A 24,950-nucleotide genomic window follows, 5' to 3' on the forward strand; every position below is an offset into this window, starting at 1 on the left:
CCCTCACCACAATCTGAAGGCTGAATTCTCCATGGTTTTTCCTAGGAAATGCAGGATGTCAATATCAAAATAGCTCTCCATCTGCCTGTATTGAAAACAATATTTTGATGCATCAGCGTAGCTCTTCTGTCCCCAGTATTCAAAATCTCATGTTTCCTAGATGTCAACTTAATGAAGGGAAACCTCTAGCAGCTTAGTAGGGCCTTAATTTTATCTTTCATTTGGTAGCCAAGAAGCCAATCATGAAGGCATCACTCAGGTGAGTCTAACATTAATCATTTTCTGTTATTACTCTGAAAAAGACTAAACTCTGAATTCCTCTTATTGATCAGGTAACTTGGATTGTTTGTAAAGAACTCAGTGTTATTTCTTGACATACAATTTAAACAAAGCCATATTTGCAGCTTTTTAGCAAATTCAGTTTCTTGGCATGCACAGAATTTTAAAAAATATAAATAACAAATCTATACTGGTTCTAAATCTACAAGTTATGGGATTGTCTCAACCATGTAACCTTCAAGGAAAGATTCTCAGGAAGAGCTAATAGAAATGTTTGGCTGGTCTGAATTTTGTAGGGATTCTAACCATGGAAATATACATGAAAGCATTCCTCTTGTAAGCACACTCAGAGAGGGCAACTGGCACTCTGTTTCCCACACTTAGAATACCCTGCAGTTTCTCCTAGGAACTAGTAAGATAATGAATACATGTGCAATGTGTAGCTGCTGTGGCAATTCCCCTAAAGTCTTATCAGCCTAGACCTTGATCTCAGGCACACAGCTCCTGGGACGACCACAATGTTTCACTGAGCCTAAACTTGTCCACATAACAGTAACTTTATACAATAGACTTTCTTGAGAGCTACACAAAACTCCTAAAATTGCACATTAAATTCAGTAAGTAACTGAGGGATAAGCTGCATAATGTTGTTAATTCTGTAACCTGCCTAGTAATACAATGAACAATACATACTAATGATGACAATGACCTGAAGTAACCTATGGATATAAATAAAGCTGGCAGCTTGGCCATTATGCCATCTTTCATCCTTCTGCATCTTGTCTCTGTGTCTCCCTTGTTATTTTCCTTACAGAACTTTAATAATATTTGTCTTTACATTGTTTGCTTTCTGTTTTTGTTTTAGTTTTTTATTAAAAGATTCATATTTTTTATTTTAAAATCTCCTACTATAAACTATGATAACTTCATGAAGTAATGTAACTATGAGGGCAGCATTTCTGAGGTAAAACCCAATTTAAAAAAGCAAAGCATTTTCATTTTTCACTTTCAACAGCATTAGATCCCTAATTCAGAAGTTTCCTTCAGAGAAGGAAATAAAAGCAGAGAAGGAAATAAAATAGAAACAAAAGCATATCGATTGAAGAATTTCTTATTTCTACAACAATCAAAAATAAAGCAATAAAAATATAAAACACTAAGAATTTCTGGATAAAAAGTATGAATTCTCTGCCCAATTATCCCTTCTCCAATCTTTCCAGTTCAGCTAGCTGGACAAGTTTAAATAATTTGGTTGACTTCTCTGAGATAATTTCCACTTCTCTATGTTGAGGATCATGATATCTGTACCTCATGGACCTTTAAAAAGAGTTGTCTCACTTTTCAGCATTTCTGCTGCCTCATCTTTAAAATGCTGATGCTAGCAATACACAATGTTGGCTTTTTGTGACTTTTTAAATCATTCATATATGTGCTGTGGTTAGTGTCATTAGTATGTTCAAACATATCAGACATTGCAATAGTGCTAGGCATATATTGACCACTCAATAACTATTATTCACTTCTAAAATAACTTGAAATTTTATGTTTGCACTTGTAGGTAAAAAAATATGGACAACACAGAGGAATACTTACTTGAATTTAAAGGCTACAATTTTGAAAGGTCTTTAGTTAAAATTCATATAGTAGAAAATGTGGATGATTTTGAAATTAGAGATGATGATGTGTTCATAATCACCTATCCAAAATCTGGTAAGTGTAAAGAGAGGTCTCATGATAGTAGATTTTTGCCTAAGTTTGGTATGTGTTTGTGTGTTTTTTTTTGTGTGTGTGTGTGTGTGTGTGTAAATGTGCTGTTTTTCAGACATCCACAGCAGCCTGACCTACATTTATATATCCATTAAGGATCAGAAAAAGAGTTAGATGAATCTCAAATCTATACTACCGAAGCTCATTTACAATGGATACATTGTCGATTCTGTTAAAAAATATATATAAAGAAACTAAATACTGAGCCATGAGCAGGTCTGGGTAAATGCTGACCTGTTGGCTTGGTCTGTTGAACAGAACTGAGGCAGTCTAAACTCCTCTTTTCTCTAATTTGTAAATGCTTCCTGAGTTGGAAGATTTATCTTCCATAATTATTCATGTTCCAAGATGTTTCATTTTCTTGAGAAGTATTCCATGACAGCTGAGTTCCACTGAAGATTCTCAAAAACAGTTTCAACCAGTAAGTTCTACTAGAAAATAAAATAAGAATGATTTTTAGATTTGTGAAGACCATCATTACAAAGAAGTGGTAAAAAACGATCCTGTTGGGCTAAACAAGTACTAATGAGCCTTATGACTTCTACTTCAGCAGGGCAGGATGATTGGCTTGGTTTGAGTTTTTACAGTTGCCCATGCAGACTAAGGGATAAAGCTGTAGTTATTAAGATTCTACATGCAATGTTTTGCTTATTTATAGTGTGGTTTCTTCAGAACACCACAAAAAGTTGGTCATACATGGTTAGGCCATTCAAGTAAAAAAAATGTTTTATATATATATATATATCTTTGCTCATGTCAGGTTCTGCTATTTCCTGACATCCTTGGATGCTTAAATAGTTTACAAAACCACCTTAAGTGGTAAATAGAAAAGGGGGAGAAAGTGAAATCGCTTATAATTTTGTTAATTTGTCTATAATTCTAAAGGGTAAATTTCTAAGAAAGGAATCTCAGGAAGGAGAAAGAGATGCCCACAAAACATAGTAAAAAGAGATTCGGTAACCAATAACATATTTTAAGAAAATATAGAAGAAATAAGCTCCAAGACTCCAAACAGAAAGAAATGACATAGAGAAGGAAATGCTAATTTCCCTCATGTGATCAATACAGGGTGTATGCATATGTGGAAGTATCACACTCTACCCCATCAAAATGTAGAATTATTATTATAAGTTAAGGAAAAAGTTAAAAATACTAAAAAGGACCTAACATGGAGCAGGAAACAGAGAAGGAGAGGCAGAATTAATCCAAATCATCACTATCATGAAATCAGAACAAACACAACTCTGCAAGTGATAAAGGAATTTAGAGTCTTTGATTTTATCTTTATTAACTTTAATGTTTCAAAGAGAAAAAAAAATGAAAATCAGACAAAGTTGTTAGCATACTTAGAGTGTTTAAAAGAAAAGAAAGCTCAAATGATTTTATGGTGAATGACACTATTGTTGACTTAATGTTTAATGACTAATTGAGTTTGAAAACAAGATGATTTATTTTTTCAGGTACCATCTGGACTCAGCAGATACTAAGCTTGATTTATTTTGAGGGGCATCGTAACAGAACCGAAGACATCAAAACAATAGATAGAGCTCCCTTCTTTGAATACAATATTCACAATTTGGACTTTATCAAAATGCCATCCCCTCGCCTCTTCGCTTCCCACCTCCCATATTATTTAGTTCCAAAAGGTCTGAAGAACAAAAAAGCTAAAGTATGTCCTAGAGCTTAATCTTTTTTTTTTTTTTGCACAAACGAAATAACCTGGTTTAAGTAGATTCCCCAACCTCACTAAACCACAGTTTTCCAAATGTTACAATCATTTTATGTTTAGGATATTGCCTTCCTCAATAAAAGTATATGAAAGTCCTAAAAACTATGCCTGTAATAAGCAATTGTGGATATAATTTGCAATGTAATTCTATAGCATATAACAAAAATTATTTCACATTGGCCATAAATGCCATTTTTTTATAGTTTCATAGAAATTTATTGTGTGGCTTTGCAATAATTAATGTGTATTTGATGGGTAGGTAAGTTGCAGCCAATGGATGTCTTGTGCTATAATAAACTTTCCTATAAAGGCTTGCACTTTAATTCTCTTGCCGTGTTTCAATTAATGTAAAGTTTTCAAATTGAAATGTCTAATATTTTAAGTTTTGACAGGGATTACCTGCCTGCTTTTTATAATATATGAATCATACTTCATCAAATAACCATGTAGGATTGCCTCCTTCCTCACATGCTTACTAATAATGGAAATTATCAAATTTGCCTAATATGCTAAGTAAGAAAGTAATCTCTCTTTGAGGGAATTTAACTCTTTCAATTTTAATAAGATTATCTTTTTGTATTTTATTGGTCTTTAAATATTCTTATTCCAGGTTGTCTTATTTACTATTTTGTGGGAAATTTATTTGTGGCAAAATCTTTCCCTTTATAAAGGAAAGACTTTTTTAATAAGTTGTTGAAAACTTTTAACCTTATGTAACCCAACTGTTAATACTTCTTTCATGACTTCTGGTTCTGATGCTTTACTAAGAAAACACAACACTAACAACAAAGATTATGTAAATGCCCTCCAGCTTTTTTCCAACTAACAGTATTATTTTTAACCTTTTTGTTGGTGGGGTAGGAGGTGTGGTGTGGTAAGGAGGGATTGAACTCAGGGTCACTCAACCACTGAGCCACATCCCGGCCCTATTTTGTATTTTATTTAGAAACATAATCTTACTAAATAAGTTAGCACCTCTCTTTTCCTGAGCCTGGCTCAGAACTCATGATCCTCAAGTCTTCGCCTCCAGAGTAGCTGGGATTACTGTGGGACACGGAGCCTGGCTATTTTTAACCTTCTTATGATTATAAATTAAATCTGATACTGCTTATGAGACATGAACATTGCCTTATACTTGTCTAAGGAGTTTGCTGATTGCCCCAAAACAATTTATTAAAACATTCACTTGAGTACCTCTACTGTTTTGAAGCCTATCTAGGGTATGCTAAATTTTCGTAGTTGGACACAAATTTATTTTACTTATTTATTTTTATGTGGGGCTAAAGATAGAACTCAGGGTCTCACACAAGCAAGGCAAGTGCTCTAACGCTGAGCCACAGCTCTAGCCCCAGATAAGTCAAATTTTTCTAACAATTTTTTACAACATAGTTTAGTTCCACACTGATTGTCAAATGTGGGTTTTAATTTAAGAGAGATTTATTCTGGGAAAACAAGCATTGACATATTCTGACATTCTTCGAGTTTCATTCTATGTATCAAGTCTACTTTAATGCCATCAATATGTACCTTTTATTGTTCTCAGTGTGCTTTTTACCCACTTATAGATATTTAACATTGAAAAAAAGTATAACATTTTATAATTTTTTAAAGAGAGAGAGGAGAGAGAGAGAATTTTGTTAATATTTATATTTCAGTTTTCGGTGGACACAACATTTTTATTTTATTTATTTGTATGTGGTGCTGAGGATCGAACCCAGTGCCCTGTGCATGCCAGGTGAGAGTGTTACCGCTTGAGCCACATCCCCAGCCCAAGTATAACATTTTAATGATCTTGTCAATTAACTCCAATTTTGTGGTCATTTATTTGCGCTCAGGCTGCAATGATAAAAATTTCATATTCTCTTATTTTTAGAGTTTTAGGATATAAGGAGTTTTCTATTTTACTAGGTTTTCACCCTCTGAGGAACTAGCTTTTTCTTTTTTTAAGCATAATTTAATGTTTTCTTTTTTGTTCATGTATACTTTCATTTTAATTATTGCCTCATTTTATATATATCTTTCTATCTTCTTTTATTAAATGTTTAGTATACCTATTTCCAGTGTTTATTTTTGTCAATATTAACATTTTAAAATGAATACCATTTTTAGTGTAACTATGGGTGTAATTTTGTTAATGTTTAAATACTTTGTCATTTCAGTTTTACCTTTTTAATTGGTTTCAGCTCTTTTGAGATTTTTTTTTAGTTTGAAAGTGTTTGTATAGTTTTCTATCATGGGCAATGGTGTTTACATATTCTAATTTTGGGAATTTATTTAAATGTTAATTGTCAATTGCATGATCAGTTTTCAAACATGGAATATGTTTCATACATGAGAAAAGGAGATAAATTTTCTGTTTTGGGTACTTATACAAATTTTAGAAACTAAATAAAATGAAATTTTAATAATCAATTTTACAAATTTATTTTTCCTTTTATTGTTTTGTTAAAGACAATTTTCTGTAAGTGTTCTACTATGATTGTGGCTAAATCAAAATACTTACAGATTTACTGGAACTTTTCCATTGAAGTTTTTCTATTGTGATCATCAGTGTACAAATGTTACTTTTCTGTTAGTCTTTGAAAACAAATTATGGGCCATCCCATTAAATCATTTGGCCTGCAATTTTACTTAATTTCATTTTATTCCTTATTCTCTAATTTGCTGGGACTTTGCCACATGCTCTTGTTTGTTCTTGATTTGAAATGCCATTTTCACTGCTGCATAACTTTACAACTTTTGAAAGTAGTTTTATCAGATCTGTTCTTTTTCTTCATAGAAAAATCAGAATATTCCAGCATTTGAATATCACTACATGCTGCTATGAATGTTCTTAAGAATGCCCTTTGGGCACATATGCAGGAGTTTCCCTGGAATATACATCCAAGAAGGGACTGAAAAGCCAAAAGTACAATGATGTATAGTTCTATGGGATGGGGTTATATTTTCTTAAGAAAGCAGGTGTATCAATTATTGCTGAAATTGGTAATGGATATGTTTTGATTTCCCCCCAGTAATGATACATATCAGAATTTTAAATTTTTTCAATGTGTTATTTATGAAGTGGTTTTTCAAGTGATCTTAACTTACATGTCCACACTCAGTAATGCGAATAAGCCTGCTTTGAAAGATTATTGACCATAATTATTGTATATTCTGTGAAAGGACTTTTTGATCCAACTTTTCATTAATGGTATTTTTCATATTAATTTTCTTTATACAGTTTCTCTCCTATATATAAAAGTATTTATTTTAACAATACTTTTTGTAATAGAGAAAAATTGGGGGAACACCTAATTTTCCATGGCTAGTAGAATGGATTAAAATAATTATGATTCATTCAGCTAATAAATATGATGCAACTGTTAAACATTTGAAATAATATACTGGAATTGTTAATATTATTTCTAATTCTCCCTGCAGATTCTTTATATCTACAGAAATCCTAAAGATGTTTCGGTTTCCTTTTTTCATTTTTCAAATTGGGTAGCTCGATTAAAGCCTTCTGATACTTTTGAGAATTTTATGGAAATGTTTCTAGATGGACAAGGTAACTATGAACTTATTCATCAAGGAATTTAGGGAAGATATTTAGAGAGATGGAAAAGGGCAATTGTACAATGGATGCTCTTGAGTAGTTACTATGACACATCAACTTGGTCTGCCACCCAGTGGCCTTTCCATCCTTGCCAGGACCATGTGGGTCTTATCAAGTTTTCAAAGGCATGTTGTTTAGAAAACATTTTGACCAGTCCATAAGAGGCTTACACGTATTCTATCAAATTAAACTAGCTACAAATATAATTAAAACAATACATTCCAGAATCACTAGTAATCATGGTGTTTGTGTACTATCTCATTGTCCTGTGGTAAGCCTTCTAGGGCCATGGTGGAGTTTATCACTCCACTACTGATGAGGATTGATTGCTGCAAGGGACTTGTAGTGAGAAGTATCAGGATCTCACTCACTTAAAGATTACATTCAGGTTCTGTCTCATTGTAAACAGGTAGCTTCACTATCCAGAGATCTTAGAGAATGAAAAGAAAAATGGACATGTGTGTTTTCTGGTGGATATAGGAAAGTGGATAAAATTGCTTTAAAGAAATCTGATTTAAACTTAGGTCCGGGGGCTTTCTCATTTCTTTATTGCTGCCTTCCTACATCCATAAGGGCGCTTTTCATAGTCACTTCTCTATGAAAACCATGATTGTTCCCCTTAGCTATAATCTTTTCAAAACAGTAATATAGATGTCCAGTGGTTGGGTCTTTATTTTTGTTTTTGTGATTATAAGGAGGAAAAGACAGAATACTTTGCTGTTCAATAAGTGCAACATCTTCACCTTGTTAGTAATCATGTTTTGTACAGTGATGGGAAGTCGTTGGTTTGATCACATAAGAGGCTGGTATGAACACAGACATGACTTCAATATTCAGTTCATGAGCTATGAAGATATGAAAAAGGTAAAATAAGAATTATTTTTTAAAATTTCATTTTTAAACCTTTTTTTTTCTCCTGATTTCAGGAAAACTCATTCTCCTAGTCATTTTTATACATATTTTGTGGGCTTTTGGGGGGTAAATGGGGGTTCTAATTTCCTGCTTATCCATTAATTATTACTGGTTTTCCTCAAGGGTGTCTTCTCACTACACACAGTCACCATGGTTATCATGTAACAACTGTATCAATAAAGACAACCTCAAATATCTAGGATACCAATCTTGTAAATCATTTTTATTAATATTAATTACATATTAATGGGTTTTGGTATCTGATTTCTATATGACCATACAACATGCACTGACCATATCCAATCTCCCTTCTTCCACCTTTACCTCCCCTTCCCCCTGGACCCTTCACAGGCCGTAGTATTCAGGATTCTACTTTCAGTCAATATTTGTTGTTGTTTTCATGTGTGCTGCTTGTGCTACTTGTCTTTCTATGGCTTACTTTGGTAACATCATGTCTTTCAGTTTCATGAATTTTGCTGGAGAATTTCATTTTTTATATCAGTGTGTGTGTGTGTGTGTGTGTGTGAGAGAGAGAGAGAGAGAGAGAGAGAGAGAATTTCTTCTTCTGTTTATCTGTTGATAAACACCATGTAGACTGAATCCTTATCTATTGTGAATAGTGGTACAATAACCATGGGCATGTGAGTTGTCTCTTGTATGGTGCACTGTTTCTTTTTGATATATACCCAGGAATGTGACAGTTGGATTATACAGTAGTTCTGTTTTTAGTTTAGTTTTATTTATTTATTTTTTAGGATACACCATACACCAAACTGTTTTCCATAGTAATTATACTTAATAAAGTTCATCAAGGAACACCAAGGCACTGAGGCATGAAGTCACTACTAAGATAGGATAATTATTGCTGTAGATGAGGGTGAGCCCAGTGAGGCACTTTCTTCCTATAAAGAGAATCTTTTTTTTTTTTAAAGAGAGAGAGAGGGAGAGAGAGAGAATTTTAATATATATGTTTTTTTAGTTATCGGCGGACACAACATCTTTGTTTTGTATGTGGTGCTGAGGATCGAACCCGGGCCGCGCGCATGCCAGGCGAGCGCGCTACCGCTTGAGCCACATCCCCAGCCCAATATAAAGAGAATCTTAAAACTAGTTCTCATGTGAAGTCATAGAATGCTTATATGCTGGTGAAAGATTCAAAACTGCCTGAAAACTTTGTGTAATTCAATGTTTTGTTGAATTACACAAAGTTGAAGCTCATTGTTCTGTGGACTCTGATTGGTATATTGATTCATTAATACATCATCTATTCAGTTACTTAAAAAATCACTGAATGATTGCTCTGTGCCTGGCACTGCATCATGAGTAATAGACGACTGAATCTTATAGACAGAACTCATAATCTATCAGGGAAAACAAATACTCACCAAGCTAGTATATGTATTTCAAAAGTAATAAGTGCAAATATTAAGGAAATCTCCAATTCAATGTCAATGTGCATATGTACTGAGGGTATCTAGTATAGTCAAATGTAATGGTCATTTTTTTTTCTTTCCTGGAATAAAGAACATGGGAAATGCAAGCTAATAAATAAGAGCTAAGAGAAAAAATCATGGGAGAGATTTATAAGATAAGAATAAAGGAAAATACAGAAGTCCCTTGAGGACCTAAGGGAAGAACTTGAACAATGTGGGAGAGATGAAAGTTTACTATAGGGGGGGTTTATAGGAGCCAGATTTTATAAGATCTGTAGACTATGTTAATGAGAGTGATTTCTTTAATGTTAAAAGTAGTAAGGAGCCTCTTAAGAGTTATTAAGAAGGGTAGCCATAGATTATAATTAATATTTTTGAATATTATTTCTGTTTATGAGTTGACGAGGAAAAATAGTAAATATAAGGAAACCAGACTAGACAGAGACCAGTGTATTAATCCACTGAACATCAGAGGTAGCTTGGATTGGAGTAGTGTCATTGTGAATGAAGAGAATACAGAGTTTTGAGCACAGTTAAGATATAAAAATAAAAGGGATCATCTTCTCTAACTCCATCCATTTACCTGCAAATGCCACGATTTTATTCTCTTTTATAACGGAGTAATATTCCATTGTGGATATATGCCACATTTTTTTTATCCACTTATCCACTGAAGGGCATCTAGGTTGGCTCTACAGTTTAGATATTGTGAATTGTGCTGCTATAAACACTGATGTGGCTGTGCCCCTATATTATGCTGTTTATATATCCTTTGGGTGTAGACCAAGGGGAGGAATAGCTGGGTCAAATATTGGTTCCATTACCAGTTTTCCAAGGAATCTCTGTACTGCTTTCCATATTGGCTTCACCAATTTGCAGTCCCACCAGCAGTGTATGAGTGTACCTTTTCCCTACATCCTCACCAACACTTATTGCTTTTTGTCTTCATAATAGCTACCATTCTGACTGGAGCAAGATGAAATCTTAGAGTGGTTTTGATTTGCATTTCTCTAGTTGCTAGTGATGATGAACTTTTTTTTATATATTTGTTGATTGATTGTGTATCATCTACTGAGAAGTGTCTGTTCAATTCCTTTGCTCATTTATTGATTGGGTTATTTGTTTTTTTGCTGTTTAACTTTTTTGAGTTGTTTGTATATCCTAAAGATTAGTTCTCTAATCTTTAGGATATATAAAGATGTGTGAAGTCTAAAGATTTGCTCCCAACATGTAGGCTCTCTATTCACCCCACAGATTGATTCTTTTGCTGAGAAGAAACTTTTAATTTGAGTCCATCTCATTTATTGATTCTTGATTTTAATTCTTGTGCCAAATGAGTCTTATTAAGGAAGTTTGGGCTAATACCACATGATGGAGATTAGGGCCTACTTTTTCTTCTATTATTACATATACAGAGCACTTTTTCATATCTCTGGTTGTGTGGATTTGAGATATTACAACTTTTTTCCTATATTCTTGTAGTACCTGTGTAGATTGTCTGTACTTCACCTTGAAGTTGGACTTCCAGACCCTGTTGGTGTCACTCAGTGTATGCTACTGCAACTACAGTTGGTGGTGGCAATAGCAGAGGTAACTCCAGATATTAGTTAAGGTGTCCCAAGATGGAAGCAATGTCTTACAGAGATGGGACTGAAAGAGTGGGCCTCACACTCCCTTGGGATGGCTGTTCTAAGATGCAGCTGCTTGTCTGTTGTAAAAATGTTAGGGGCTACTGCATAGGGAAGGTATGATAATGACTGCAGTGTCCCAAGATGGAAGTGGGTTAGGCTTAGGTTCCCATGTGGGGGAGGGGGTGAACTTGGACCTACCATGGACATGGATCTTGCGCAAGTCTGTGTGGACAGATCTGGGCTAGGCTTGGACTCCTGCAGTAGTCTGCTGGTTGGAGGAGGTGGTCCTGTGCCAGAGGCTGGACTCCGGCGGGTGCCTGCTGGTGGAGGGGTGGACCTAGGCCTACTATGAGCATGGGTCCCACACAGGTGGGTGTGGGTGGTTCTACACCAGTGTGGGTGGATCTGGGCCATTGGGCTTGATCTCCCGAGGTAGTCTGCTGGTCAGAAGAGGCAGTCCTCTTCCAGAGGCTAGGCTCTGGCGGGTGTCTGCCCCATGGGTGGAATATGGACCTGGGCCTACTGTGAGCCTTGATCCCTTTCGGGCTTGTGTAGGCAGTCTGGGCTGGGTCTCAGCTCCTGCGATAATCTGATGGACAGAAGAGGCAATCCTAGACTGGAGGATGGGCTGGAGCAGATGCCTGTAGGTGGAGGGGTGGACTTATGCCTATTGTGAGTCTGGGTCCCGCACAAGCTGGTGTGGGTGGGTCTGGGATGCTAGGCTTGACCTCCCCCAGTAGACCACTGGTTGAAAGAGGTGATCCTTCATCAGAGGCTAGGCTTTGGCTGGTGTCTGCTGTGCCAGTGGAGGGATAGACCTATGTCTACTGTGAGCTTCGGTCCCACATGGTCTGGTGTGGGTGGTCCCAATTTTAAGTTAGTTTTAATATGTGGCATAGGATCAGGATCAACTTCAAGCTTTTGCATGCAGCCATTCAATTTTCCTATTACCTTTTGTTGAGGAAACTATCCTTTTACTATGAAATGTTCTTGGCATTCATGTCAAAAATCATTTGACCATATGTGTGAGAGCTGGTTTCTGTGAACTCTATTCAACTCTATTGATTCATACTTCCAAATTTTTGGCATTTTCAGACTGTTTAGATGACCATTATTTTGTAGTAAGTTTGAAATATGAAAGTGTGAAAATGGAAAATCTAGTATTCTTTTTCAAGACTAACTATTCAGGATGCCTTGAAGTTTCATAAGAATATTGTGATGGATTGTTTGTTGTTGTTGTTTTTGCAAAAAATATCATTGGGATTGTGATAGAGTGCATTACATCTATCTGTGAATTGTTTTACATTGTATTCTTTCTTTAATTCCAGTCATCAGTATAGGATATTGTTTCATTTATTTGTTTGCTTTTACTTTTCAGTAATGATTTGTAGGTGTCAATAGGCAACACTCTTACCTCCTTGTTCATTCCTTGGAGTTTTAGTCTTTCTTCTTGTGATTATTAGTATAATTGTTTCTTAATTTCCTTTTAGGTTTACTCATTGTGAGTGTATAGAAATTCAACTGATTTTTACAAGTTGGTTTGATTTTTGATTCTACAACTTGATTAAATTTCTTTGTTCTCATGTTCTTTTTGGTGTGTGTGTGTGTGTGTGTGTGTGAGTGATTTTTGGGGGGGTTTCTACATATACGATAATCTTATGGGCTAACAGGGATCGTTTCATTATCTTTATTTTTTATTTCAATACCTTTTTTTTATTGCTTAGTGCCTCCAGCTAGTATTTCTAGTATCATAATAAACAGAAGTGGAAAAACTGAATTGGACTTACTCCACATCTCATTTGAAAATCTTCCTCTCTCAGTTGAGTTTGCTGTTAGCTGCAGGTATTCCATATAAGACTTTTTCATGTTGAGGTAGTTTCCTTCCATTGCAGATTTATTGAGCATTTCATCATAAAAAGATGTTGGGTTTTTTAAAATTTGTTTTAATTAGTTACACAATGATCTTGACATAGCATACATTTGAATCAGATGGGATATAATTTCTCATTTTTCTGAGTGTACAGGTTGCAGAATTACATTGGTCATGAAGTCACATATATACCCACAGCAATAATAATGTCTATTTTAGTCCGCCGTCCTTCCATTCCCCTCTTCCCCTCCCCTCCCCTCCCATTTCTTCTTTCTACCCAATCTGATGTGACCCACTTCTTTTTTTTTCCCCCTCACATCTTCATACCTGTATTCTGTATAATGAAGGGGGTCTCCTTCCCTCTTCCATGCAATTCCCCTTCTCTCTCCCTTTCCCTCCCACCTCTCTTTCCTATCTAGAGGTAATTTTCTTCTCATGCTCTTCCTCCCTACCCCATTTTGAGTCACCTCTCTTATATCAGAAAGACATTAGGCATTTGTTTTGGGGGGATTGGCTAACTTCACTTACCATAATCTGCTCTCATGCCATCCATTTCCCTGCAAATGCCATGATCTTGTTATTTTTTAGTGCTCGGTAATATTCCATTGTGTATAAATGCCACATTTTTTTATCCATTAATCCATTGAAGGGCACATATGTTGGCTCCACCGTCTAGCTATTGTGAACTCTGCTGCTATAAACATTGATGTGGCTGTGTCCCTGTGGTATGTCATTTTTAGGTCTTTTGAGTTTAGGTCTTTTGAGAAGAGGAATAGCTGGGTCAAATAGTGGTTCCATTCCCAGTTTTCCAAGGAATCTCCACACTGCTTTCCAAATTGGCTGCACCAATTTGCAGTCCCACCAGCAATTATAAGTGTACATTTTTCCCCACATCCTCGCCAGCACTCATTGTTGTTTGACTTCATAATGGCTACCATTCTTACTGGAGTGAGATGTATCTTAGAGTAGTTTTAATTTGCATTTCTCTGATTGCTAGAGATGGTGAGCATTTTTTTCATGTATTTGTTGATTGATTGTATGTCCTCCTCTGAGAAGTGTCTGTTCAGGTCCTTGGCCCATTTGTTGATATGGTTATTGGGGTTTTTTTTGTTGTTGTTTAACTTTTTGAGTTCTTTGTATATCCTAGATATTAGAGCTCTATCTGATGTGTGAGGGGTAAAACTTTGTTCCCAGGATGTAGGCTCCCTATTCACTTCACATATTATTTCTCTTTCTGAGAAAAAAACTTTTTCGTTTGAATTCGTCCCATTTGTTGATTCTTGGTTTTAATTCTTGTGCTATTGGTGTCTTATCAAGGAACTTGGGGCCTAACCCCATGTGATGAAGATTAGGGCCTACTTTTTCTTCTACTAGATGCAGAGTTTCTGGTTTGATTCCTAGATCCTTGATCCATTTTGAGTTAACTTTTGTGCATGGTGAGAGGTAGGGATTCAATTTCATTTTGTTCTCATAGCCCCATTTGTTGAAGATTCTATCCTTTCTCCATTGCATGCTTTTAGCACCTTTGTCTAATATAAGGTAGTTGTAATTTTGTGGGTTGGTCTCTATGTCCTCTATTCTGTACCATTGGTCTACCAGCCTGTTTTGGTGCTAGTACCTGCTGTTTTTGTTATTATTGCTCTGTAGTATAGTTTAAGATATGGTATAGCAATACCACCTATTTCACTCTTCCTGCTTAGAATTGCTTTAGCTATTCTGGGTCTCTTATTTTTCCAGATGAATTTCATAATTGCTTTGTCTATTTCTGTGAGGAATGCTGTTGGGATTTTGATCATAATAGCATTGAATCTGTAGAGTACTTTTGGTAATATGGCCATTTTAATAATATTAATTCTGCCTATCCATGAGCAAGGTATATCTTTCCATCTTCTGAGGTCTTCTTCTATTTCTCTCTTTAGGGTTCTATAGTTTTCATTGTATAGGTCTTTTACCTCTTTTGTTGATAACCAGGTTTGTTTGTTTGTTTGTTTTTGAGGATATTGTGAGTGGGGTAGTTTTCCTCATTTCCATTTCAGAGGATTTGTCACTGATATACAGGAATGACTTTGATTTATGGGTGTTGATTTTATATCCTGCCACTTTGCTGAATTCATTTACTAGTTTTAGAAGTTTCTTAGTAGAAATTTTTGAATCTGCTAGGTATAGTATCATATCATCAGCAAATAGTGCTAGTTTAAGTTCTTCTTTTCCTATATTTATGCCTTTAATTTCTTTTGTCTGTCTAATTGCTCTGGCCAGTGTTTCAAGAACTATGTTGAATAGAAGTGGTGAGAGAGGGCATCCCTGTCTTGTTCCAGATTTTAGAGGGAATGCCTTCAATTTTTCTCCATTTAGAATGATGCTGGCCTGAGGCTTAGTGTAGATAGCTTTTACAATGTTGAGGTAAGTTCCTGTTATCCCTAGATTTTCTAGTGTTTTAAACATAAAGGGATGTTGTATTTTGTTGAATGCTTTTTCTGTGTCTATCGAGATAACCATATGGTTCTTATCTTTAAGTCTATTGATGTGGTGAATTACATTTATTGATTTCCTTATGTTGAACCAGCAGACTTGCATCCTGGGGATGAAACCCACTTGATCATAGTGTACGATTTTTTTGATATGTTTTTGTATCCAATTTGCCAGAATTTTATTGAGGACTTTTGCATCTATATTCATTAGATATATTGGTCTGAAATTTTCTTTCTTTGAAGTGTCTTTGTATGGTTTTGGAATCAGGGTGATATTGGCCTCATAGAATGGATTTGGAAGTACTCCCTCTTTTTCTATTTCCTGAAATAGTTTGAAGAGTATTGGTATTAGTTCTTCTTTAAAGGTCTTGTAAAACTCTGCAGTATATCCATCTGGTCCTGGGCTTTTCTTGGTTGGTATTTTTTTGATTGCTTCTTCTATTTCTTCACATGATATTAGTCTGTTTAAGTTCTGTATATCTTCCTGACTCAATCTGGGCAGATCATATGACTTAAGGAATTTATCAATGCCTTCTTTATCTTCTATTTTATTGGAGTATAAAGTTTCAAAATAATTTCTAATTATCTTCTGTGTTTCTGTAGTGTCTGTTGTAATATTGCCTTTTTCATCCCATGTGCTAGTAATTTGGGTTCTCTCTCTTCTTCTCTTCATTAGCATGGCTAAGAGTCTGTCAATCTTATTTATTTTTTCAAAGAACCAACTTTTAGTTATGTCAATTTTTTCAATTGTTTCTTTTATTTCGATTTCATTAATTTCAGCTCTGATTTTTGTTATTTCTTGCCTTCTACTGCATTTGTTGCTGATTTGCTCTTCTTTTTCTAGTGCTTTGACATGTATTGTGAGATCATTTATTTGTTGGCTCTTTCTTTTTTTTGAGGAGTGAACTCCATGCAATGAATTTTCCTCTTAGTACTGCTTTCATAATGACCTATAGGTTTCGATATGTTGTGTCTGTGTTTTCATTTAAATCTAAGAATTTCTTAATTTCCACCTTGATATCTTCTGGAACCCAATGTTCATTCAGTAGCATATTGTTCATTCTCCAAGTGATGTAAGGATTTTTCTTCCTTATTTTATCGTTGATTTCCAATTTCATTCCATTATGATTGGTTAAAATGCTAGGTAATATCTCTCCTCCTTTATATTTGCTAAGAGTTGCCCTATGGCATAATATATGGTCAATTTTTGAGAAGGATCCATGAGCTGCTGAGAAAAAAAAAGTGTATCCGTTTGATTTTGGTTGATATATTCTATATATGTCAATTAAGTCTAAGTCATTAATTGTATTATTGAGGTCTATTGTTTCTTTATTCAACTTTTGTTTGAAAGATCTTTCCAGTGGTGAGAGAGGTGTGTTAAAGTCACCCATGATTATTGTGTTGTGGTCTATTTGTCCCTTGAACTTGAGAAGAGTTTGTTTGTTGAACATTGCTACAACATTGTTTGGGGCATATATATTAATGATTGTTATGTATTGTTGGTGAATGGTTCCATTTAGCAATATATAGTGTCCTTCTTTATCCCTTTTGATTAACTTTGGCTTGAAATCTATTTTATTTGATATGAGTATGGACACCCCTGCTTGCTTCCGAGTTCCATGTGAGTGGTATGATTTTTCCCAACCTTTCACCCTCAATCTGTGTATGTCTTTTCCTATCAGATGAGTCTCCTGTAGGCAGCATATTGTTGAATCTTTTTTTTTAATCCAGTCTACTAGCCTATGTCTTTTGATTGGTGAGTTTAATCCATTAATATTTAGGGTTATTATTGAGATATGGTTTGTACTTCCAGCCATGTTTGTTTATTTTTGTTATTTAACTTGATTTGTTTTTCCTCTTTGAATAGTTTTTCTCCTTACTGTACTACTTCCCACTGTTGATTTTCATTGTTGTTTTTTGTTTCCTCTTCATGTAATGTTTTGCCCAAGATGCTTTGCAGGGCCAGTTTTCTAGCTTCAAATTCTTTTAACTTTTGTTTATCGTGGAAGGTTTTTATTTCATTGTCAAACCTGAAGCTTTGTTTTGCTGGATACAAGATTCTTGGTTGGAACCCATTATCTTTCAGCGTTCGAAATACGTTGTTTCAGGATCTTCTAGATTTCAGCATCTGTGATGAAAAATCAGCCATTAACCTAATTGGTTTACCCCTAAATGTAATCTCCCTCCTTTCTCTTGTAGCTTTTAAAATTCTCTCCTTGTTCTGTATGTTAGACATTTTCATTATAATGTGTCTTGGCATGGGTCTCTTGTGGTTTCCTACATTTGGTGGTGTCCTGTAGGCTTCTAGGATTTGGATTTCCATTTCATTCTTCATGTCTGGAAAGTTTTCTAAATTATTTCATTGAACAGATTGCTCATTCTTTTGATTTGGACCTCTATACCTTCCTCTATCCCAATTAACTGTTAAGTTTGGTCTTTTTATGGTATCTCAGATTTCTTGCATGTTCTACTCATGGTTTCTTATCAGTTTTTCTGAGTTGTTTAGGCTCTTTTTAAGATGATATATTTTGTCTTCCTTGACTGATGTTCTGACTTCTAATTGGTCTACTCTACTGATGATTCTCTTATTTGAGTTTTTAATTTGGTTTATAATTTCCTTCATTTCCAGGATTTCTGGTTTTTTGTTGCTGTTGCTGTTGTTTGTTTGTTTTTTGTATAACCTCTATCTCCCTGTACAGTTGTTCTTTTGTTTCTTGAATTTGTTTATGTAATTCATTGTCAAAGTGAACTTTCATTGTCTGCATTTGCTGTCTAATATCTTTCTTAAGACTCCAGATCATCTGACCATGTATATTCTGAAATCTTTATCTGACATTCCTTCTGCTGCAGATGTTACCTCTTCTAATGTTTACTTGTCTGGCATTGTTTGTGGTCCTTACTTTCCTTGTCTTTTCATATTACTCACATTTCCTTCCAGCTCTGTGTAACTGTTGTGTTAATATTTTTCCCCTTATATATTTATGTTGCTCTTATATAGTTCTAAAAATCTCTCTTTTGTGGAGAAAAACAATGTTAACAGTTCCAAATATCAATAATACATCATCTATGAGCAAGTTTTCATTATTACTACATTTATAGTTAGACTCTATGTCTACAGATGTTGGCTTCAATTATTGTTTAGAATACAGTCATTAGTTTCATAAAAGGCATACCATATCTGGTGGCATATAGAGAACTGAGGGTCAGGCATAAGACATCATGTTAAGGGGGAAAGGATTAAGGGTATAGGATTACTCTAACTTAGCAACTTTAGAGGAGAACTCTAATGAATAGACAGGGATAATTTATGGAAAACTGTATACCTTCAACTCCTTATCTATATTTAGAAAATTACCCTACGTATAAAAAGTAAAAGAAGATTGAAAGTGGGATAGGGTGAAGAAGAAAAAAAAAGAGAAAAAAATAACAAGGAAAGAAAGAAAGAGAGAGAGAAAGAAAATAAGAAAAAAAAATAAAGGGGGGGGTGAGGTGAGACCTATGCAATTCCTCTATATTATATTATTCTGGTGATTCAGTTCTTAAAGTCTAATTTCATGTAAAGTTCTTGGATTCATATATGTTGAGGTTGTGAGGACCAGAGGGGGAAGGGTAGAGGAGATTGGATGAGAAGAGAGAGAAAAAAAGAAAGAAAGAAGAAAAAAAGTCTCAGAACTCTGTTTCCTTTTCTTTCAGTAGGTGGCATTGTCTATTCCTAGCTTGAGTCTCTGCGTTCAGGGTGGTGGAGGTAGCCAGCGTGAGAGGGCTTGAGCTTCTACCTGGAGCCTCCCTACTCTTAGTCTCTGAGTTGGAAACCAGGTGCCTGTACAGTTGCTGTTCTGCGTTGATAGCTACGCCCCCCAAAAGCTTCTGGGAAAATTTTTGAGTTATCACCTCTGGGGGTGGGCAAGTTGGAAACCAGGTACCTGATCAGCCACAGAACCCTGCTGGTAGCCACGCCCACCGAAAGATGGTGAGTAAGGTTTTCCAAGATGGATTCCGTCTATTAACTGCATAGAATGTTTGGTGAGGTAGGGGATGCTGGGGTAACCTTGTGCTGTGTCTAGAGCTAGGTCTGGTGTCCCACAAGCAAAACCTCTGTTCAGTGCCGCCTTCTGTCCACGCCTAGATGAGCGAGCGGGCCTTCCATCTGGGTTTTTTTTTTTTAATTATTATTTATTTATTTTTTTTTGAGAGAGAGAGAGAGAGAGAGAGAGAGAGAGAGAGAGAGAGAAGAGAGAGAGAATTTTAATATCTATTTTTTAGTTTTTGGCGGACACAACATCTTTGTTTGTATGTGGTGCTGAGGATCGAACCCAGGCCGCACGCATGCCAGGCGAGTGCACTACCACTTGAGCCACATCCCCAGCCTGGTTTCTTTTAAGCTAAAATTTTATTGTCTGAGTAAATATCAGTGAGTATTTTTTTAACATTTATTTTTTTTATTTGTTTTTTGTTTTAATTAGTTACACATGACAGTACAATGACTTGACATATTATACATTTGAATCAGATGGGATATAATTTCTCATTTTTCTGAGTATACAGGTCACATAGTATACACACAGTAATAATAATGTCTGTTTCATTCTACTATCCTTCCTATCTCTCCAGCCCCTCCACTCCCCTCCCATCACTTCTCTCTACCTATTCTAGGGTAACTTTATTCTTTTTTTTTCTTTCTCACATCTTCATACATGTTTTTTGTATAACAATGAGGGTCTCCTTCCACCATCCATGCAATTCCCTTTTTCACTCCCTTTCCCTCCCACCCTTCTTACCTATGTAGAGGTAATCTTCTTCCCATGCTCAAAGATGTTGGGTTTTGTTAAATGTTTTTTGTGCATCAATTGAGATAATCATATCAGTTTGTTTCCCCATTCTCTTCTCATAACAAACTGCATGGTTCGTATGATGACACTTCTTTGCATTCCAGGAATCAATTTTACTAGAATATGAAAATGTTGTGTGTTTAGCAGTAACTCATGCATACTCATGACTCTTTCAGGACCTCAGAAGTGCAGTGCTGAAAATATGTAGATTTCTTGAGAAAGAACTTAGTGAAGAAGTTGTGGATACTGTTGTGAAACAGGCTACATTTCAGAACATGAAGACTAATCCAAAAGCAAATTATCATGATATTACAAAATATGAAATTGGAGTGAGAAACGATAAAGGAAATTTTCTGCGCAAAGGTACTATTCAGTAGTTTATAGTAGCAAGAAGTAAGCTGTCATTCAAGTCCTTGGTACCTAGGAGAAATAATCAGTGCTTCCAATATGTCTCTCCAAGTAACAGTGACATTTGGAACCTAGAGAAATTAAGCATCTAATTGAGAGGAGGTCTGAAGAGTTTTTCAAGAAACCTAACTGTTTTAGTACATAATCTGACACATTAACTTGCTTAATTAATATTGCCTTATTTCTAAGCCACATGAGCCTGTTTAGGTATATTAAAAGAAAGGAACACTAATCCTTGTTTTCCCTTTTTTCTTCTGGAATAATCTAGGAAGTAAACTTAATGTGTATTTTGCTCTGCTAGGAGGAGGCTTGGATTACTATGTTCCCATGTGTCAGATTGCATCATCACAAAGAATGATATCTTATTAGTGTTATATGCTAAGAATTCAGTTACTTCAAAAAGTCATTGAATTCATTTTCACTGTGTTCTTATTACATGCCTGAAGTAGTTGTCAAGAATATTATTTCCCTTGTAACTGATACCCTTTAAATTCAAATTATTATTATTATCATTACCAAGGATTGAACTCAGGGGCATTCAAACACTAAGCCACATTCCCAGCTGCTATTTTATATTTTGTTTAGAGACAGAATCTCACTGAGATGCTTAGAGCCTCACATTGCTGAGGCTGGATTTGAACTCAACAACCTCCTGCCTCAGCCTCCTGAGCTGCTGGGATTACAAGCATACACCACCACAACTGGCTTCAAATTGTTAATTTTTAATTTAATCATTTAGTGTATAAACATTCTAAACACTCACTTCTACTTTATTCACATTTTATATCATAATTGGCTCATAATTTACCAATAGGATGATGGATATTAATTTATGAACAATTATATAAACATCTTATGGACATTGCCCTAGAAATTGATATATTTTAAAATTCTTATTTTTTTGGTGACATTTATTATCAATTCTCCCTTTTCATTCCTCAGCTACAGCAGATAAAAAGCAATTCTCATATCCCTAAGAGCTTGTTATCTTTTCCAAAGGCCAATAATAATGTCTATACAAGTGAACCTGATAGCTGAAAATGCCAAGTTATTTTTCACTTAAGAAGAATGGCATAATGTAATCCCTGCAGCTCAGGAGTCTGAGGCAGGAAGAATGCAAGTTCAAAGCCAGCCTCAGCAAAAACAAGGTGCTAAGCAACTCAATGAGACCCTGGCTCTAAATAAAGTACAAAATAGGGCTGGGGAGTGGCTCAGTGGTCGAGTACCCCTGAGTTTCAATCTCCAGTCACCCCCTCCCTCCCCCCAAAAAAGAATGGCATAATGATGGTTTAATCTTGTATAAAATATAGATGCAGACAGGAAAGCTCTGGTGCTTTATATGAATTTGATTTAGTTAGTTGAAAATATTTGAGACTCATTTTTTTTCAAATTTAAAAAGGAAGAAAGACTTATCTTGGAGGGTTTTAGTAAGAATTATATTACAGTTGATAAATGTGGTTCACTTAGTGTGAGGTTCACTTAGTATATATACAAGAGTAGATATACTAAAACATACTTGTTAAATTCTAATATAGTCTTATCCTGTATAGTTTTTTCCTCTTAAGGATCACATAGGGGGAAAGGCTAACATATGGTGAAGTGAACTTTAAATCTATTTACTGCATTATTTTGTTCCTAGATTCTTTATTCAATCATTCTTGTGTAAGAAAAGATGAGGTCTCCAATCCTGTGGGCATGAACAAATGTTTAGCTTAGTTGAAAACAGATTAATTCATTAATTTACAATTTTATAGGCTGTGAACATAATAATATTCACATATTATTACAAAGTTACCACAAGAGGTATATTGGTTGCTCCACTTAAATTTGACAGGTGTTCCACATCTGGGACAATGGGACACATGGGTTCAAATGGTTGAGGCAGTCTTTAAAAGTGTTTTTGAATGAAGTGTTCTTTATTCACCAGGTCCCATTCATGTTCTTATCCCATTAGGTACCACTGGAGATTGGAAACATCATTTTACTGTGGAGCAGAATGAAAGATTTGACCAGATATTCCAAAGGGAAATGAAAGACGTTCCCCTGAAGTTCATCTGGGATATAAATGAGGAGTAGAATTCTAATCAAACTATAAAAGAATCATATAAACTCTTATCAGAGGCTATACCTTAACCTACATAATAATTTATGCCTATTTAATTACTAATTATAAAACTTAATTAACAAAGTAAATAAACTCTGCTTAGATTAGTTGCCATGAATTCTTTAAAATTAAAAAAAAATAGTTTTACTTTAATAAATAAAATTGCAATTCAGAAATTAAATTGCTTTTGCAGCTTTGGTACCCTGCATGAAAATGGCAAAACAGAATGCATAAAACATGACTTGCAAATATCTTGAGAGACGATTCTGTATTGTGTATTTTCCTTTACCCACAATTAAACTCAGGATCAATTAAAGATTAAAAATCATTTTATTCTTGTACTTAAATTTTAATTCTTTGGTTTCAAAATCAATGTGGATATTCAAATGTGATATAGAATAAATGGAGAAATCCTACATAAACAGGTACTTCCTTTTAATATTTTTACAGATCATAGTTTGCACTAGTTTTTTTCTGACTGGTCAGGATGGCATGCACCTGTAACCTCAGGACTCAGGAAGCTGAGGCAAGAGGATAGCAAGTTCTAGCCAGCCTCAGCTCCATACAGAGATCCTGTCTCAAAAGTTTTAGAAAAGGAAAGGGAGCTTGGGAATATAGTTCAGTAGTAGAACTCCCCTGTGGTTATTCCCTAGTACTGAAACACCACTGCCACCACAACAAAAGTTCTATCCATAATGTATCACTGAATAAAATTACATCACAGAAATTTAACAGTTGAATATTTAATATTTATAAGGCTTTAAGGGTAGCACCATACAAAGTCATCAAATGGAAACAACCTGTGTTACTTGTCCTTCTATTATTATAACAAAATACTTGAGATAATAAATTCATAAGAAAGGAAAAGTCCATTTTGGATCATTGTTTCAGAGGTTTCAGACACAGTCAATTGACTCAGTGGTTTATGGGCTGTAGTGAAACATTATTTTATGATGGGCAGTGTGTAGTGGAGTAAAGCTGCTCCCTTCAAGGCATCTGGGAAGAAAAAAGAGAGAAAGAAGAAAAGTCCAGGGCCCTAATATTCCCCAAAGAAATGGCCCTGATGACCTAACTTCTTCCATCTAGACCCTACAGGTTGCTCTGCTTCCCAAGAGCACTAGGGGGTAGGGATGGAGCTTTCAACACAGGGGTCTTTTGGAGGACACTTACCCAAACCATAGCACAAGTATATCCATGTACATTCAATAAATAAATTGTGGCATTTCACATTATGAAACAAATTATCTATAAAGAAGCATGAATTACAACTCTCTGAAAAATATACACAAGTCTAGAAATATAATATTCAGTGGAAAAAAGCCAGACACTTATTGCATGTTTTCTTATATGATTCAAAAACAGGTGCAACTAATGATGGTTTTAGAAGGTGGGTGTTCACCTTATATAATATAGTAACTTAACAGGTAAATGAGAGCACTTCTGGGATGTTAGGATTATTTTTTTCTCTTGATCTGAGTACTGACCATTTGTGGAATATTTGTGTGACAGTGTACATAGGATTTGTACATTTTTCTGATTTTTATCATACATTTATGAGATTTATAAAATAAACAAGAAAAAAATTTCAAAGAGCAGAAAAAATCTTGTAGTAACTAAATGGACAAAACATTATTTCATAATTAGCAAAAGTTTAAAACTAGGGAATAATCAATGTTGTGGCCAGACACAAAATTCCCAGAGGAAGAAATAAAGAGAATAAAGCATTGGGCCCTTGGAAAACCACTGACAATAAGGACTGATTAGATTTTAGATGTTTATTCTAATGTTCCCTCCTCAGAAATGGGCAGAAGTCTCCTATCCCTGAGAATCTTGAGAATGAAAGGATCAAGTATGCCCCCTACAGACTGAATTTGATGGATGTCATACCAAGGATTAAAGAAAATCTTCCCTGTACCTGT

General features: G+C 35.1%; 1 protein-coding gene across 1 annotated transcript; it reads left to right on the forward strand.

Annotated features, from left to right (window-relative positions):
- The first annotated feature begins 1,847 nt into the window (after positions 1–1,847).
- LOC143402375 (amine sulfotransferase-like) lies at positions 1,848–23,003 on the forward strand. The gene is made up of 6 exons (XM_076859815.1): positions 1,848–1,989; positions 3,507–3,715; positions 7,199–7,325; positions 8,143–8,237; positions 20,696–20,882; positions 22,882–23,003. Exons 1-6 carry the CDS (start codon positions 1,848–1,850, stop codon positions 23,001–23,003), a joined length of 882 nt encoding a protein of 293 aa, XP_076715930.1.
- Positions 23,004–24,950: the final 1,947 nt, after the last annotated feature.

Source organism: Callospermophilus lateralis, chromosome 6, assembly GCF_048772815.1.
Source record: "Callospermophilus lateralis isolate mCalLat2 chromosome 6, mCalLat2.hap1, whole genome shotgun sequence".
In the NCBI taxonomy this organism is placed as follows: Eukaryota; Metazoa; Chordata; class Mammalia; order Rodentia; family Sciuridae; genus Callospermophilus; species Callospermophilus lateralis.